Source organism: Cetorhinus maximus, chromosome 27 (assembly GCF_964194155.1).
Source record: "Cetorhinus maximus chromosome 27, sCetMax3.hap1.1, whole genome shotgun sequence".
NCBI lineage: Eukaryota > Metazoa > Chordata > Chondrichthyes > Lamniformes > Cetorhinidae > Cetorhinus > Cetorhinus maximus.
In genome coordinates, this window is record NC_135905.1 from 24265035 (window position 1) to 24279337 (window position 14303).

Consider the following 14303-nt stretch of genomic DNA (forward strand, 5'->3'; position numbering starts at 1 on the left):
ATTTAGACCAAAAATGAGAATTTTTTAAATTCGCTCATGGGTATGTGGGTGTTGCTGGTAAGCCCAGCAATTGTCATCCATCCCTAATTACCCTTGAGAACACTTAAGAGTCAACCACATTGCTGTGGGTCTGGAGTCACGTGTAGGTCAGACCAGGTAAGGACAACTGATTTCCTTCTCTTAAGGACATACCTGAACCAGATGGGTCTCTACAACATTCGATGATAGTTTCATGTTGCAGTTACTGAGACCAGCTTTCAATTGCCGAATTTTAAATGGAATTTAAATTCCCCAAGCTGCTATGGTGAGAATTGAATCCTTGCCCCACAGAGCATTAAAGCAAGCCTCTGGATTACTAGTCCAGTGACATTATCACTATGTCACCATCTCCCTCTAAAATGTACAAGCAATTCTACTAACACTAGAACACAGCAGCCAGAGGTATGACAGTTAAAAATTGTGGTGCTTACAGGGCTAGGGATGCTGTCTGGGTCCAATCGTTTTTGTTGTGGTTGGGGTTGACTGCTGTATGTTGGTGCTCCAGTGTAAGGTGCAGCATAATTTGGCTGGGGCGCCCTCATTTGTCCAAAAGAACCTGCAAGGGCATCACAAATCAAGGAAAACTGAGTCGCAGATATCACTTCCGAGTATCACAAAACCAAGAAATACTAGAGCAGCACAGCTAGGTATCAGCAAAATATAGAGTGCAGCCATCTATACACAGATCTTAATGAGGCAGACCAGTGCTGCTACAAATTGCATTATTCAAACTACATCAGTTTTTGCACAAATTCACTGACAAACTGAATATCATAAGTATATTTTTAACAGGTTATAACAGGACACAGCTAACAGAAACAAGGTGTATTAAAATGATGATGGAGGTCATTCATCCCTTCAGTTCTGTGCCAGCTCTTTGAAAGTTATCAAATTAGTCACACTCCCCTGCTCTTTACCCATAGTCCTGCAAATGTTTCCTTTGAATTTATCCATTCCCTTTGAATCTTCTTCCACCACTCTTTCAGGCAGTGCATTCCAGGTCATCATAAGTAAAAAAAACATTCATATTCCTCCTTGGTGCTTTTTTTTTTGCCAATTATCTAGCACAGTATTCGTATAGAGGATGATGCAGTAATCGGGATTGCTGTAGAGGTGAAGCAGGAGGCTGTGCTAGGACATTAGGAATCTCAATGTCCCTGAATTGCATAGCACTTAAAATCACTATGTTCAACCCTGATGCATTCTTGGCAGCCTCTAATTAGTTTGGCGTACATAATTAAAGGCAAGTACCAGAAATTCGACCTGTACCTGTATTCCATTTCTTTGAAATGATCCAATAAAATGTTACCAAAATGTGTCATTTTCATCTCTGAAGTTTCACAACCCCTCCCTCTCTCCCTCTCACCCCCTCCCCGTTTAATGTTTAATTACTTGGGTTTTGAATGAAAAATCTAACTTTAATTTATGTTGCAGAAGTAGTAACCAGATTCCCTGGAATGATGCCGGCGCAAATTAGCACGCGCTGCAACTGGGGTCAAGGCAGGTGGGGCAGGTCAACACAAGGTGGCATGACCTGGTTAACATATATACAATAATTGCTTGTTCTTTTTAAGGGGAATATGTCACACAGCAGAAAGTAAGTCATCTCCACTGCTTAAAGAGCTGCTGCAAGTATTAAGCATACACAAACTTACCATTCTGTTGAGGTATAAATCCCTGACTAGGTTGCGTTGGATGCACTTGAAAGCCCTGAGTTGGTGGACCAGGCACTACCCCTGGCATTCCAGGCTGAGGACCTGCAGGTCTGTGATTAGGTTGGGGTGGGTAATGTCCTGACGGAGGCTGGGACGGGGGGAAGCCTATCTGAGACTGTCCTGGCAGTGGTGGCCCATGCATCGCTGTTGGTCTTGGCACTCCAGGTGGAGGAGGGAGATTCATGCCAGTCAGGCCCGTAGATGTGGGAGGAGAGGTGAAAGTTGTCACTGGGGCTGATTGCCCAGGAAAGGGATGCTGAGGAGGGTTACCACTCTGTGGTATGTTCGAGGGAATATTCTGTGGCGGAGTAGAATATTGTGTGTACGCTGCTGGTCCTGTGGTTTGACGATGAGAAGTTGGTGGCCCTGTGAACAAAAGACATTACAGTCACAGAATTATTCCAAAAGTAAACACAATGCATTGATTTGCAATGGTTCTCAGATGAAACAGATAGCAAGACAATTGGAAATAACTATGTACTCGTAGTTTCGCAACCCACAGCTTGTTTCTCTGGGTGAATGCATATAGCTTGCATTAACTGGGCAACAGAGTATTCGTAATGTGTGCAGAGAGGGAGACAAATAATCCAGCATAAGCAGCTATTGCATCAATTAAGGCTTGTACGACATCACAGAAAATGTACTCAAAAATTAAGAGCCAGTTGCAGGTGGCACCTGATGTTGTTAACAAGTGACAGACATATGTCAAAAGACAGCACCATAACCACTGAAACAAAAACAAAAATTGCTGGAAAAACCCAGCAGGTCTGACAGCATCTGTGGAGGGAAAGACAGAGTTAACGTTTTGAGTCCGTATGACTCTTCTTCAGAAAGGCTTTTACCATATCTGCTGGTACTGGCTGTACCATAACTGTAACAGTTATAAAGGGTTGTGTGTCAAGATAATTTACAGCTGATCTCAGAAATCTGTTTTAAACACAATCCAATGGATTTTATAACATCAGCTTCTATTTATGTAGCTCATTTATCATAATTTGGTCAAAAAAGATGATTTTCATGAGCATTTTAAAAGAAGAAAAGAGAAATAAAGAACTTTGGTTTTCAAATATTTAGTTGGAGGAAATTTCCACTCATCCATTCCTGGATTTCAGACAAGCAGTGGGGCAATTAGAGTTGGGGGACAGAGAGAAGCAGCGGTGAGGTAGAACTGGGTGTTGCCAGGAGACATATGAAAAGTGACACAATGATTCTGGATGACATTGTCAAGGATCTCGCAAAGACCTGCAGAGGGGCCCCAACGAGTCACCGTTTTTATTAATGACTTAGATGATGGAATAGTAAGTCACATATTCAAATTTACCAATGAACAAAGGTAGACAGCATTGTAAACAGTGTAGATGGAAGCATAAAATTGCAAAGATGTTGACAGGTTAAATGAATGGACAAGACTGGCAAATGGATTTCAATATAATCAAATGTGAGGTCATCCACTTTGGAGCTAAAAAGGGGGCTTTCTACATGGTGAAGAATTAGAAACAGTGGAAGCCCAAAGAGACTTGGGGGTTCAGGTACATTGATCATTAAAATGCAATGAACAAGTACACCAAAAGGCCAAAGGAATGCTGGAGAAATAAAATACAAGGGGATAGAAATTTTGCTTCAGCTGGATAAAGCCCTGGTTAGACCATATCAGGAGTACTGTGAGCAGTTCTGGGCACCACATCTTAAGAAGGATAAATTGGCTTTCCATGGAGTCCAGTGTAGAGTTACCAAAATGATACTTGGGCTCCAAGGGTTAAATTTCAAGGAGAGTTTACACAAACTAGGGTTGTGTTCCCTGGAATTGAGGTGGTTAGGTTTTGATTTGATCAAAAGGGAACAGTTAAGTTAGACAGAAACTATTTTGATTGGTTGGGGGTGGCTAAGGCAAGGGGGCAATGTCTAAATATTAGAGCCCGAGCCTTCAGAAGTAAAGTTAGAAACAGTTCAACACACGAAAGGGAGAAATTTGGAACTGTCAGCTGCAAACGGCAATTAATTCTAGATAAATTGTTAGTTTTGAATCTGAGATTCGGATTTTTGTTAACCAACAGTATTAAGGGATACGTGGGGAAATGGTGGCAGAGTGGTAATGTCACTGGACTAGTAATCCAGAGGCCCAGGCTAATGCTCAAATCCTACCATGGCAGCTGCTGGGATTCAAATTCAATTAATAATATAAACTAGTCTCAGTCATGGTAACCATGAAACTAGCTTCATTGTCGTAATACCTTTCTGATTCACTAATGTCCTTAAGGGAAGGAAATCTGCCATCCTTACCTGGTCTGGCCTACATGTGACTCCAGACCCACAGCGATGTGGTTAACTCTCAACCTCTGAAATGGCCTAGCAAGCCTAGTTCAACAGCAATTAGGGATGGGCAACAAATGCTGTCCCTCCCAGCGACGCCTACATCCCGTGAAAGAATTAAGAAAAAAAATACGGGGCAAAAATGCATTAATGAAGTTAAGTCGCAGATCATCCATGATCTAATTGAAGGGCAGAACATGTTTGGGGTGCTAAATGGCCTCCTTTTGTCCCTATGTCCCATGTAGACAAGAAAAAGGGGGCCAAGGGTAGATTCTTGGAGAACACTAAATTGTAACAAGGGAGCAGGAAGAGAAGCCATTGTGGGTAAAGACTATTTAAAAAAAACTTAGGTAAAAGTCAGAATTTTAAGCAATCCCACTATCTGGGGGGGCAGAATCAAACTAATCACGGAACTGGCTATGGGACTCTGAGCTGACAAATAGTGACCATTAATTTACTGAAGTAGAATAACAAGTTTTTTTTCCCTGTCCAAATGACAGTGAATTCATCCACAAATATTTTCTCATGAGTTCACAAGTAATTATCTAGCTCCCAAACATTGACCTTCTCGTTTTGTACTTCACCTTCATCATAATAATAGGACAAGCATAAAGAGAAGCCTAATGTGTATGTCACTCATAGCAACATGCAGGTCTGTGCCCACGAGGCCTTGATCTCTGCCAGGTCATCAAGAGATGGGGAAAGAGGGCGATAAGAAACCCACATTCCATACCACGGAGAGAAAGCCAGAGTGAGAGTCGAGTCATTCCAGTCCTGTAGATGTGGCAGTTCATGCAGAAATGGCTTTGGATGCCAGCAAACCTGTCCATCTACAGTACCGAGAGACAGATTATATCAGTGGCTGAATTCATCCAATTGTGGAAAGGTTTATCTCAGGCTGCTCCTGCACATTTGCTGGCAGGTGGTTGCAGAAGAGCAAAGACAGAGATATGCTTCTTAAGCAGTGAGGAGAATGAGGCCATGTTTAAGTGAAATGTTTAAAAGGATTGTGATTATTAAGATACAACTAACAATTTAAGAAAGTGTGTAAAACAGGTCAGTCTGTTTTATTTTTGTGTAAAACAGGGCATTGTTTGTGCATTTATCCATATGTGGCTGGACTAATTGCCTTACTCAGTCAAAATTCTAGTAGTGTAATGTTTTAACCAATTCACATTTCAGCCATTTGTAAAAGGTAATGAGATGAAATGGGAGGTGACTCGCGTGGAATACCCACATTAACCAGTTGGGATGAATGGCCTGTTTTTGTGCTGTGAATTTTATGTAATGACAAGTGTTTTAAAAAACTTTAAATATGGTTTTCAAAATGGCAGTTCAGATTGATATATTTTAAACGTGTGAACATTTTGGTCTTTGAAGATGACTTTAACTGCACACAATCCCATCAGCTTAACATTGCTTACCATAACTCTGACTGACAGGTGGTGGTGCATTACTGGTAGAACCACTGATCTGCATTGCTGCCATCTGATTTGGTAACTGCTGAGCATTACTGGCCGGAGGTGCATATTGTTGATATGGCATCGGCTGACTACCAGGCATGTACGATTGAGACACTGGAAACCTGTAAAAGGGTTTCAATAGTTAAGATTCCTGTATTCACAGGAAATTATTTCAATACCGTTAGTGGAAAATTTTCATCCTGGCTTTGCAATGAAACCACGCAGGCTCAGCAACATGACTGAGGCAGCAACATATTGAACAACTACTCTGAACCCGAGTGATTTAACTTCCTTCTTACATCCGCTTCTGCAAAGTAATCGGACTCTGAGGCTGCACTTGTATTATCACATTTCGGCTGATGTAAAGTGGTTTATGGGGAAGGGATGACTTCGAGCAAAATAAAAATTAACTGAAGACCTCAAAAGCTATGAGGTATGAGATACCCTCGACAAACGGTTTGAGTACCCAAGCACACAGTATAATTCCAGGCACAGAGAGAGGCTCAGTGTCAGGACGCTTGTATAAAGAGTTGAATTTGCTTGCTTTTCTTCTCCTCTCCCAACACAGCTTCGGTTGAAATGCGGGCCTCATTGGAGGAAATTAGTTTGCTGAACTTTCCTCCAGTTTTAAGGAGCTGGAATCATTGAAGAGCCATTAGTCCAGGGTGTCACATCAGTTAAGGCTCCCGGTGTCAGCGCTAACGCTGCAGCAGCTGTCTCATCAGTGTTCAATACGGAAGCAAAAATATTACATAAAATAGCTGGAAACATTACTTTTTAAAAATAGAAAAAGTACATGTTTAGAAGGGGTACTGATCTCGTTATTTTCGCTAAAAAAATCCAACTGCACTTCTTTTGGGCAAACTATTTTTTGGCTGATTTCAGTAAGGCAGAGCACTTACATTAAAACTGAAATAAAAACCAGAACCAAGGTTTAAAATGATGACAGTGTATCAAAGATTAGATAGAAACAGACATTCCAATAATTGAGGGGGCATAAATATTAATAGAAGATTATATCTAAGTAATTTAGGGCAGCAAACAGGGGAATCTTTTCTTAGTTACATGGAGGATTGAAGCTTTAAAGTGCACAGCAGTGATGACTGAGGCAGACATCACATCAACATTTAAGAATCAATTTGGAAGGTGGTTGAAGGGAATGGTAAGAAAAGGATAAACAGTGAGCACCTGGGATTAAGACTACTGCACACATGGAGAATAAACAACAGGGAATGGTTGGGCTGAACTGCTTGTTTTAGTGTGGTATTTTTATGTAATTTTATATAATTAACATTTTCAATTTTAACATCCTTATGTAGAGTTCAGTCCTTGCCCATGGACTTTCTACCTGTTCTTCCATAATGAGTAATGGACAGAGGACATTGGGACATCTTGGCTAACAAATGTCATCACTGTACAAGTTTTGAAACAAGTAACATTCACATTGGGCTTAAGCAGAAATTTTTGAAACCTATTCTGGAGTGACCAGTGTATCTTAAAATCACAGTATGTGTAGAATGCATGCTTTGTAGTTACAGGCCTGTAACTCACTGAGGGTTCAGAGGGTATCAAAGCTCAAGTTCAGGTCCTCTGAACTCCAAGTGTACTGGTCGTTGTCTCGATACATATATTCTGGCCCAGTTGTTTTGAGCGCAAATTGTATACAAACCTTTGCATCTGGTCAGACATTGCAGGACCATTCTGTATGTCCCCCTGCCCATACTGGTTATAGGCTGTCGATTGTGCAGCTGTTGAGGGAGGTAATGAGGTTGGGGCTGCTTCGGATGTTGGCCTTAATGGACCTACAAAATACAAAAAAAGACACATTAGCATTTGAAATCCCCATAAAATGAGGAATGCTATTAGCCCTGGAGTGCATTTGCTTAGTCATGAATTTTGAGATGCTGCTAGCACAATACAGAAATTAAAATTCCTTATTACGTGTAAGTAAAACCAGCAGCTTCTTTCGCAACTAGTAAAATTCTGAAATTTCACTTGAACTTGTGTCACCAAAATCAACAGTTCTAAATCCAGATCAGTTAAGTCTGTGTAAAATAGACAAACCATCCTAAAAGTATATCTTTTAGATATAAGCACACAATAATTACATTTTAATGTAAAACTTAAAGACAACCGTAACATTGCAGAGATCATTTTGTAGATTGCTGCCCATTCCCTTCTGTGACTTGGTGAAATGTGATGGGGATTTCTTGACAGGATTAGCAGTGTGTCCAAAAATTCAAAAATAACTAACATAGATTGTGTTGAGGGGGCGGGGGGCGGCAGTGGTGTTCTGAATTTTAAAAGCAGCTTAATCCTGTCACGCTAATTGTGCCCAGTTCTGAAACACACTGGAAGAATTAGAAGGGCACAAAGGCTGTATTTTATCAGATACGACAAAAACATAAAATGGGTTATTCATTGCTCCCTCGACCATACAGGGGTAAAGCCATCATAGCGATCATGTTGCTTCCATCTGTGCTGAGTTTGCTGGAGAAGCTGTAGAGGCCCTGGCATCTCTGATCTAGCGAAAGGGGGGCATAGGGAGAGAGGAAAATATTGTTGAGATTTCAGCGTGTGACTGCTACACAGCAGCTCACAGCTGTGGGTGCTGGGCAACAATAGATTTGACTATTTGACTTGTTCGCATTGCCCTCCACCGTCAAACAAAGCTTTCTCCATAAAGGGCACTTGGGAAAGTAATGACAGGCTCCTGCTATCCACAGAAATATGCCACCAGTTCAGGGAATCAATATTGAGGAGATCAACAACATCCATTCTCTGTCAATAGAGATGGTTCTCTTGCTAAATCTTGACTCCATATGGAGTGTAACAGTTCTCTACTAGCAAAGACGCACAAATATTTGTGCTGAAATTAGCCTCTTTATTGCAACAGTATTTTAAATCCCCATCCTACACTATTCCATCCTTCCCATGCCATCACTCTCATGCCATACCCATTCCATTCATCCTTCTCAAATCATCCCCACCCCATCCCCTATTCCACATTTCCCTCACCAACCCCCACCCTCCCATGCCATCTCCCCACCAGAAAATGTGGACAGAAAAACTGTGCACCATCCATAATGATAACACAAAGTTTAGTTATTTGCACTTGCAGAGTAAAAGCATCTCATAAATTTAGTGAATTAGCTGATGCTGTGAAATCTTTCTTAATTGATATCTGCATAATGCCACTGGAATCAGAAGCGGTACAGAATCTGCAAATTAGGTCACTTCTACTAGACATCTTCTTGGGGCAAATCTTAAACCTGAAGCAACTTACGGGGCAGAGTCCAATGAGGGGCCTTTCTGAGGGTACTGATAGGAAGAAGGAAGCTGGGGGCTTACCCAGGAAAGAGTTAAACCCGGAAAGGCAGCGGGTGAGTTGGAAGGTAAAGGACAGGGGAGGTGGAGGTTTGTGGGGATTGGGGGGAGGGGTGCCGTACCAAAGTACCAGAGAGGATAGAAATTAAAAGAGGCTTGACAGGAAGGGGAAGAGACAGGAGGCAAGAACCTAGAGGGACAAAGAAAAGACAGAGGATAACGAAGATAGAAGTAATGATATAAAAAGAGAAAATGCTGGAAAAACTCAGCAGGTCTGGCAGCATCTGTGGAGAGAGAAACCGAGTTAATGTTTCAAGTCCGTATGACACTTCTTCAGGGCTGACTGTACCAGGTTTCTCTGCAGCTCTCTTTGTTAAGTCTTGAGCTCAGAGACATTGAGTCTGAGGGTCCATTGACTGAGTTCCTGTTCGTGCCCAGACAACGGAGCTGTAAATTCCTCAAGTGGCTTCGCATTTGAGTGTCTTTTCACAGAAGCATCTTTCACCCACGGACATTTATATCTTAATGACTTTCCGGAAGCGTGTTCAGACATAAGTTAATCCTTTGTCTGTGCAGAAATTACAGGAGGTCTCCTGGCCTTTGGTGGCCATCTTTGATTATTCACTTTGTCCAATTGTCCATTTTTTAAAGTCAATTTTTAATAAGTCCACATTGGATAGAGTCTATATCTTGAAAGTTAGGAATATGATATCTTTACTGGGCATGACAGATTATAACAGATATATCCTGGCTGTTAGCAGAGGATAAAGGGGAGACAATGAAAGAGATTCAAAGTTCAAGTCTGTAGTAGGATGAAGTTGACTTATAGATGGGGTGCAGTCAACTTGGAACACCGATGAACTGATGTCCAGGTTTTGTGTTAGATGGGAAGGACAATAGTTGATGTACCTCTGATGGTTTTAAAGCAGCATGGAAACTAAAATCCAATTAAGGTCACAAATTTTTATCCTTCCTAGAGACGCACTGTACAAAAGGTTTAAGCGTCTAAAGCTGATGATGCACTATGAAAAATTAATGCCTTGTGTAGAAAGATTAAAAAGCTTTGCTTAGTTCCTGTTGAAATATTAAACGGTATTAAATGATAGCAACAGTAAACTTAACTAAAACAAAATTAAAACTTACTCTTGGCTTCATTCTCCAAAAAGGCTGAATCTTAAATTCGCAAAGTTCTCTTACCAAATGAGACAATTTGTCTTAATTACAGAAAATTTTGTACTGAAGCTCTGATCACCAAAAATGAAACTTTCCTTCAAAAATGGTGACTGGTAAAATTTAAACACTGTGTCTTTGAGGCAACTGAAGTTCAGACATAACTTCAAACAAGGGTCAAAGATGCAGAAATCCTTGAAGATGTGGCCTTCCACTAGCCCTGCTTGTGAAAGGAATTTTGTTCAGCACAAGGTATTAAATTCACATAGATTAAAAAAAAACTCTGCACATTCAACTGTGAAATTTAAAGCAGTTGTAAAGTAAACTGTGATGACAATCAAATACAGAAATGAGTGACACAATACAATTTCCATAAATTAGAGAGAATTTCAATTTCAAGAATGGCCACTGCCTTGAAAATGCTTCAGGTCAGTAAATACTGAAATCATTCAAAAGCCACATGAAAAAGTGATATTAGCAATTGCGCAATTTCCTACTACACTGCATAGACCACAAAGGAATATCAAGCACCATTAAGCACCCCTTCCACACGCTTTTATTCAATTATAAACCCAAATCTTTATATGCAAACAATATTAGCAGTACTACATCCCATCCTACTGGGAATCATTACTGACAAATCAACATAAGCAACCCAGTCTGTCCCTGATACTGCAGATCAAACAAAGCAACAGTGGGTGATATTTAATTCCAAGGTGAATAAGGTATGGAGTAAACTAGGTGAGTCAAAGGCTGGGGTTTGATGGATAGTTACTAATTGCGGAAAATAGTGCTTTTTTAAATGAAGAGGCTTTTAATAAATATCGGTGACAAAGCAGAAAATTGAGAAATGAAAAAGCACAAAGAATTAGAGATGAAGATGAACAACACTCAGGTAATAACGATAGTCTTTTAAGCATATAGGAAATAGGATAGTCGAAAGGATGGGGGCACTCTGAGAGAGAAAAGGATGGCCAAAATGTTCAAGTATTTCACTTTAAAGTTGCCAGAGGAAGATGAAAATGGCATTTAGAGCAGCCCACCATTGAATGCAAGTGTTAAGCAAATTCAACTGTACAAAGCTAAGTCAACAGGCTTAGATGTTCTGCCTCCCATGAGACTAAGGGAGGTTACACAACTAACACATGCAACATTACTTTCAAAAATTCTTCGGAAATGGAAGTGTGCTACCAGATTACAGGGTAATACATGTTACATCCCTACTGAATAAAGCAGGGACATGGGAGAACATTATAAATTATTTACTCTTACCTCAGTAACAGATAAACTTGCAGAGCTCAGAATTGGTGGATGCAAATAAAGGTTCATCCCGGAGAACCTTGTTGGTACCATTCTTGTTTTGAGAACAGGTACAAGGTGAAAAGTGTTTAAGTTTGACAATACTAAAGTGGGGGTAATGCAGAGATTGTTGGAGGACAGACAAGCTAGAAGATTAGACGGAGCAGTTCAACACAGAAAAACAAATAATATGTTTTGGGAAAAACCGTGAAAGGAAGTATACCACAAATGGCGTGATTTTGTGTGATCTAGCAAATTTATCTCGTACAGATACAAAGATCTTTAAGGGGAAATGCAGATTGAAAAATGTCATTAAAAATCAGCAAATAGGATTCTGGGTTAAATGCAAAGGGGCATTCAACAGAACAGCAAGACAGTGAGGTTGAATTTGCACCAGATATTGGTTAAGTCAGGGATGGAGACCAAGTTCTACAAATCTCCTTAAAGGAAGATATTAGAACCATAAAAAGCAAATAATCACTGAAATTATATCAAGAACAAGAGATTACAGTTCGAAAGATTTTAAAAATTGGGGCTTTTCTTCCCCATGGAAATGTAGAAGGTTAAACTGGGGCAGGTCGTGCTGGATGATTTCAAAATTAAAGGAAGGCATTGAGAGCTAACAGAAGTGAATGGTTTTCTAGCTATGTAACTACCCAGGAGGAGGTAAATGCACTCGAGAAGTGGGTGAGGGAAAGAATAAATGAGGAAGAGGGAAGGTTCAGGGGTGTGGAGTGGGAGTTTCATAACTTCTGCCTCAAGATAAAAGACCTCAAGATAAAAAGGCCGCCTACAACATATGCTGAAAACTGTAAATTCTTAACCTCCTCCCTGCTCTCCCCATCAAAAGGTGGACAGACTAACTGATAATTCCTACTTGCCCTGACAACAATTAATATTGAAGAGAGAAGTTTTTAAATACATTGTGTCTAGATCATGGTAATCACAAATCTACAACTGCATGTGCAGCAGAAATAATCAGCCTCACAAAGACAGTACGAACACTAAATAATACCATTCTTATATCCTATTTATACCATCCTTCTGCATTTACAGATGGAATATCAGGGGAGATGGTAGGATAGTGGTGATGCCTCTGGACTAATAACCCAGAGGCCCAGGCTAACTCTCTGGAGATATGGGTCTGAATCTCATCATTGCAGCTGGTGGAATTTAAATTCAATTAATTAATATGAAATATAAAGCTAGTCTCAGTAATGGTGACCATGAAACTATCAACTGTTGTTCACGTCCGCTGTGCCTCTAACAGAAAACTGATCAGCTTTCAGACAAGAGTATTTAAATTTATAAAACACAAGGCTAACTTATTTTATTAGCAGATTTAATGAGCATCTCTTTCCACCTCACTTCCTACCTCCTTTTGATATTCAGCACTGGTTGCCCAGAAAAGTGCACAAAGACGAAACCAAAACAAAATAGAATTTTATGAAGTCGCTCAAGAACATTCCAAGAATTTCATATGCAACTCAGGAGAATGATGACATCATGCAGATCAAGCGGAAATTGAACTATGTGAAAAAAATTAGATGGGCAAATAGCAGAGTAACCCCAGATTTTGAATCAATTCTACATTGTACTATTTTGGTTTTTTCCCCTAGTTGACTATGATACAAACCTTGTGGTACAGCGGTTGGCTGGTAACCTTGGACAGGCCCATTATATGGTCCATATTGAGAGGTTGGAACACCTGCTGTATGCTGACTATTGTATCCAAACTGCTGGTACCCTTGGTAACCAGGTTGAGGCTGCCCATAAGATGCCATGTGACCCTGCTGATTCATCCTTATTTGGCCAAGTTCATCCCCAAACTGGTCTTACCTGAAATAAGAACAAAGAAAACATTTATGATCCAGTCATAACATTGTCTAAGTTACCCTCCGGCTACGTCAAATGCAACTTAATCCATAAGATCATGGTCCCTCCTGGGACATGTAGTGGTGCTTTGTACTGAAGCATCAATACATCACACCAGATCCAAAAACACAAGGTCACCTTGATGCGTTTCCAAACTGACATAGACTGGAAGGCACAGAGCCAGATGTTACCTTGCATAGGACAGAAAACACAAACACATCAGCACAATGCTACCATTACATGTTACATAATGGTTCATGTAATGGCTGCATGTACAGCTGACACACGCTTCACACACCAGCACTTCATTTCAGATGAAAGGTCTTAGACCTGAAACATTAACTCTGTTTCTCTCTCCAAAGATACTGCCAGTTCTGTTGAGTATTTACAGCATCTTCTGCTTTTATTCCAGATTCCCAGCATCCAGCAGTATTTTGTATTTATGGTAAGTTTAAACATCCAGTTACCAAAACGTGTGCCAGCTGTACAGTCGGATAATTCCTACATCCTTACACGGACATTGAGGAGCTGAGCAGTCTGCCAGTGAAAACTGAGATGTGAGAAACATTCAGGGAATGGTAGGCTGTAGAGCAATTTGTGAGAGGTTTTAAACAGTAAGGACAAATATCAAAAGCAGCTCCTTTGAAACTGGATTAAACTGCTTAAATAAGTGAAACAAAGAAAACAAGTAATTTTTATCACTTTGAAATGTTAGTTCTAGCTGTCCCAAATCAGTTTCCTGCCCCACACCCGCCTGTTAACAAAACCATTTTTCTTCATCTCTGCAACATTATCTGCCTCTGTCCCTACCTCTTCTATACTAGCATCAAAGTGCAAGCCTTCCGTACCTCGATGTCACACTTACGGAACTTTCCTCGCTGACATCCCTGCCCCAAACCCCCACAAGCTACAACTCATTTGAAATAATATAGTCATCGCACTCAGTCTCAGTTGAACACCAGAACTCCCATTTCCCTCGTACTGTCCAAGCTCCATCGTCTCCGAGTGGCCATCAAAGCTTTCTCTTGCAAACTGCTACAGTCTCATTCCACCCTACTACATCGACCTCAGGCCTCACATCCCATAGGCAGTCTTCAAAACTTTA

General features: G+C 40.6%; 1 protein-coding gene across 3 annotated transcripts in view; it reads right to left on the bottom strand.

The window, feature by feature from the left end:
* The window catches only part of LOC144668639 (protein transport protein Sec24C-like), a 76307-nt gene that overhangs the window by 43364 nt on the left and 18640 nt on the right, over window positions 1–14303 (bottom strand). For all 3 annotated transcript variants that reach the window (XM_078530883.1, XM_078530882.1, XM_078530884.1), the window contains 5 exons: window positions 12960–13162; window positions 7197–7329; window positions 5489–5649; window positions 1695–2120; window positions 471–595 (listed from right to left, as the gene is read on the bottom strand). In XM_078530883.1, the coding sequence (XP_078387009.1) occupies window positions 471–595; window positions 1695–2120; window positions 5489–5649; window positions 7197–7329; window positions 12960–13125 (1011 nt within the window). In that variant the 5' untranslated portion in view covers window positions 13126–13162. The remainder of the gene's footprint in view (window positions 1–470; window positions 596–1694; window positions 2121–5488; window positions 5650–7196; window positions 7330–12959; window positions 13163–14303) is intronic.